Source organism: Mus caroli, chromosome 9 (genome assembly GCF_900094665.2).
Source record: "Mus caroli chromosome 9, CAROLI_EIJ_v1.1, whole genome shotgun sequence".
NCBI classification, from domain to species: Eukaryota; Metazoa; Chordata; class Mammalia; order Rodentia; family Muridae; genus Mus; species Mus caroli.
The window spans coordinates 45,976,796-45,980,922 of record NC_034578.1 but is presented as its reverse complement, the minus strand read 5'-3'; the positions used below and the strand labels follow the sequence as shown (position 1 = coordinate 45,980,922).

The window sequence follows — 4,127 nt, the reverse complement described above, 5'->3', positions numbered from 1 at the left end:
GGGTAGGGAAGTGGGGGGCGCTATGGGGGACTTTTGGGATAGCATTGGAAATGTAATTGAGGAAAATATGTAATAAAAATATTAAAAATTAAAAAAAGAATAAATGCAAAAAAATTACTCTTTAAAAAAAAAAAGAAAGAAAGAAAGAAATAGAAGCTCAAAGAAATAATGTACCCAAGGCCATGCATCTAGCAAAGAAAAAAAAAAAATGAGAAAACCCCAGGCTTGATCTAACTTCTGTAACTCTTTCTAACATCCAGTCTTTGGACAGCATTGTACTGTGAACCCCACCTCTTACCTGGAAGAATGGACAGTGGAGGCAATCAGGAGACAATACGGAGTGATGTCCCCAGATGTTCTGGTGGCCCTGTTGTTCACACACTGCCACCCTGTACCACTAGCTCCTCTCCCCCCGCCCCCACCCCTCATTGCTATCTCACACTACCCCAAATAACAAGCTTCCATTTCTCTACTGGCCTGGCCTCCTAACCACACATCAGCTAAAGATTAGAGGACTCCTCAGGGGAGCCTGCAAACCCTAAATCCGAACTCAGTGCTGTCAGCTCCTTGTCACAAACCCCATTCCAGTAGAGGAAGAGACAGATGGATGATTGCAAACTGCTGGTCCTTCATTTCGGTCCTGAAGCAGTAAAGGGCCCTAAGCTAGAGCAAGACTGCATCCTGTAGCTTTGAGGACAGCGCCCACCTGTTTTGGGAAGAGATGGAAGGAGCTCTTCCTCACGGCTCACTCCTGGACAGTTCAAAGTCATCTCCTCCTCCTGCAACGTCCCAGAGATGGATGGAGAGGCAGCCGGCCATAGATACAATACTTGAAGAAAGTGCAGAGAAAGTCACACAGAGACTGGGAATGGGGAGGAACATTCCCCAGAAAGGCTCAACGTGCCTAGGTAGTCAGTACTGCAGTAGGGGTAGGCCTGCCTCCTAAAGAGTCTCTATCAGCCACATTGCCTATAGACAGACCTCAATCAATCAGTAAGAGGGGCACAGGGCTGTCTGTTAGATTATCCTGTGTTTCTATTTGTCTGTCTGTCTCTCAATAAAAACAATTTCTACCTGGGGGTGGGGAGGAGGGGGAGAGACCTGACCAAAACCATGGATCATCCACACAGTGACAGGACTGTAAGGCTAAGCTGTTCTCTCTATGACCTTTAAATCCCTCCATTCCATGGGTAAGCCCTTTTCTGTCTGGCTGTCTTCACAGCACAGATGACAGAGAAGCTTATCCATCTACACATAGTGCCTTTTCAGCACCTGCTTCTGTCTCCAGGCTCCCCCCAGATCCTGTCTTCCCCTCAGACAGAAGGGCCCAGCACTGACCTAAGAGCCATGAAGCAACACCTGCTCCAGCCAGCAGCCCCAGGATGCCCAGTATTACACAGCCACGTTGCAGGCAGCACCAGCGTTGGGACTGAGAAACTATGAGGGAAGAAGAGAGCTGTCTGGGTTGTCTCCTCCTGCCAGCAAGCTTTACTCAACCTTGAGGTTCTAACAGGAGCCTGCCCCCAAGGGATAGAACCTGGTTATGGTCTCTGAAGCCCAGACCCCACTCGGTCCTAAAGTGGGAAACAGCAAGTGGGGGATAAAAAATGAGATGTCCCTCATCCTCACACTGATCCAAGAAGAGCATAAGGGCTGGAGGAAGAGCATCCTTTGCTAATCCCATCCTGTCCCTCCCTAATAGCCGCCAGTGTGACTTACTGGATTGCCGCTGGTCTCCCAACTCCATTCTGAAGATCCCAGGCCCAGTATCTTCTTCCGTGTACCTAATCTCCATTGGGCTTTGGTCATCCAGTGTTGGACTCTGGAGAAATAGTGATTGGAGATCCAGCAGCCCCACACCAGGGCTGCCAAGAGAAGACTATGCTCTCACCAAATTCCCATGTCTAATCTCAGCCCTGCCCCCAAGGTTATCTCTAAGTCTGTATTCAGCTTGGCGATGCCTGTCTAGGCCCTTTCTGCTCTCCTAACCCCTAACTCCATTCACTTCACTCTCATCCAGCTGCAACAGCACGGAGAAAACTAGAATCCAGACTTGCTCAACTGCAGAGCTCATGTTCTCCATTAACCATGCTCTCTTCTTGGCTCCTGTGAACATCCAAAAGGTCACCCCCTGAGTCATGCCAATGTCCTGCCCTAGACACCTCCATTCCTTCCTGTCTCAGAAAAAGAGGATGGATACACACACACACACATGCACACACACACACACACACACACACACATGGATCATTCCCCAAAAGTATTTAGCCAAAGTTCATAAGCCACCATAGAAGACATGCTAAGTAATTCAGTATCAACCATCATTCCTCAAAGAATTCTCATTCTTGTCCCAAACACAAGTCACGGTACACGTCAAATTACCACAAAGAGTTCAAGTAAAAGCACCAATGGCATTCAAAAGATTGAGGTGATTTTTCTCCAAGACAATCAAGGAAGGCTTCTAGAGGGGACAGACAGTCTCTAAGGCAGGGTCCTCTTCAGTGAGTGGGGCTTGAGTTGATTTATTTCTGTCAGGCATTGTGTGGTCTGGGCAAAAGATATTGATGAAGCAAAGATGGGGTGGTTAAGAAAGAAAGGAGCAGGATAGTTCACATGCACACCAGCAGATCCTGACCCATAACGAGCTATGAAATAGCATAACTACAAATACTGAAACGTTCATAACCAGGTCTTCATCTATCCTGTGAACTTAAATAACTCAGACCACCACTCCAAACTTCAATCATTTATCATTCATAAAATAAGAGTGATAACTCCTGCCTCCCAGTGATTAAACTCCCATCCTAGTGTCCTCTAGTTGTAGGTGGTAAAGGTTGGTCAACCAAATCCTCAGGAAAGGATTAGGTCACTGGCCTGGCCCATAGTCTCCATGTTGTAAAGCCTGAGTAATCTTTCTAAGATGTGATTATGAAAATGGTGGTCCAATCTTCAAAGTATCCAGTGAATCTCTGCAGCCTCAGCATCAAGCTAAGCCTCACGTCAGAGCTCCAAGGCTTTTGGGATCTTTCTCTTCCACATCTCTCCATTCTTGCTGCCAGCACCAGCCCTCTCCATAGTACTGTGCCATTCTTTAACACCTTCAGGCACTCTCACTACAGTGCTGAGTGTCTGAAGGTGTCTGCTGCACCTGCCTCATAGCTTCCTTCTGACCCTTCAGTCATTTCTTCAGGGAATGTCTTTAACTAAACAAATCTTATTATTCACTTATATGGGCCTTACTTCTTTCTCTTTCTTTCTGCACTGGTGTATATATATATATATACACACACACACACACACACACACATACATCAAGGACTGGCACAAAAAGGCATAGAAGTAAGGAAGGAGAAAGAAGAAAGGAAGAGAAGGACAGGGAAAGGAATAGGAAGGAGGTAGGTAGGGAGGAGGGGTGAAGACAAGAAGGAATAGAGGAAAATAAGGGCTTTATTGATAAAACACAAGCTATATGATAATTATAATAATATCAATAAGAAATGCATATAGGCTGTAAATGCTTCCTCAAGGAATTTGTAATCCGATAAATTATAAGCATCTCAAAACTAGATTCTAGCTGGATGTAATGGAATATGCCTGAAATCACAACACTCTGGAGGTAGAAGAGGAGATCCACAAGGACATCCTTGGCAACAACAACAGCAACAAAGCCTAATTTAAAAAGAAGGAGGAGGAGGACGAGGAGGAGGACAAGGACGAGGAGGAGGGGGGGGAGGAGAAAGAGGAAGAAAAGAAGACAGAGAGGCAGGGGCAGGCAGATCTCCGAGTTTGAGACTAGCCTGATCTACAGAATGACTTACAGGAAGGCTATGGCTACACAAAGAAACCCTGTCTCGAAAAACCAAAAATCAAAAAAATGAAAAAAAAATGAAGAAACAAACAAACAAACAAAAACTTAAAAATAATTTGGGGCTGGAGAGATGCCTCAGAGGTTAAGAGCAACTGGCTGCTCATTCAAAGGTCCTGAGTTCAATTTCCAGCAACCACATGGTGGCTCACAACCATCTGTAATGGGGTCTGATGCCCTCTTTTGTCATGTAGGCATGCATGCAAATAGAGCACTCATATACACAAATAAATAAATCTTTAAGAAAGAAGGAAAGAAAGGA

The 4,127-nt window shown here is 45.6% G+C and overlaps 1 protein-coding gene across 3 annotated transcripts in view; it reads right to left on the bottom strand.

Annotated features, from left to right (window-relative positions):
• Tmprss5 (transmembrane serine protease 5) overlaps positions 1-4,127 on the bottom strand; it is a 36,997-nt gene that overhangs the window by 10,095 nt on the left and 22,775 nt on the right. For 2 of the 3 annotated variants that reach the window (XM_021172636.1, XM_021172638.1), the window contains 3 exons: positions 1,720-1,822; positions 1,339-1,437; positions 707-829 (listed from right to left, as the gene is read on the bottom strand). In XM_021172636.1, coding sequence (XP_021028295.1) covers positions 707-829; positions 1,339-1,437; positions 1,720-1,822 — 325 coding nt within the window. Of the gene's footprint in view, positions 1-706; positions 830-1,338; positions 1,438-1,719; positions 1,866-4,127 lie in introns of all 3 variants that reach the window. The other variant, XM_021172637.1, reaches the window with a different exon arrangement.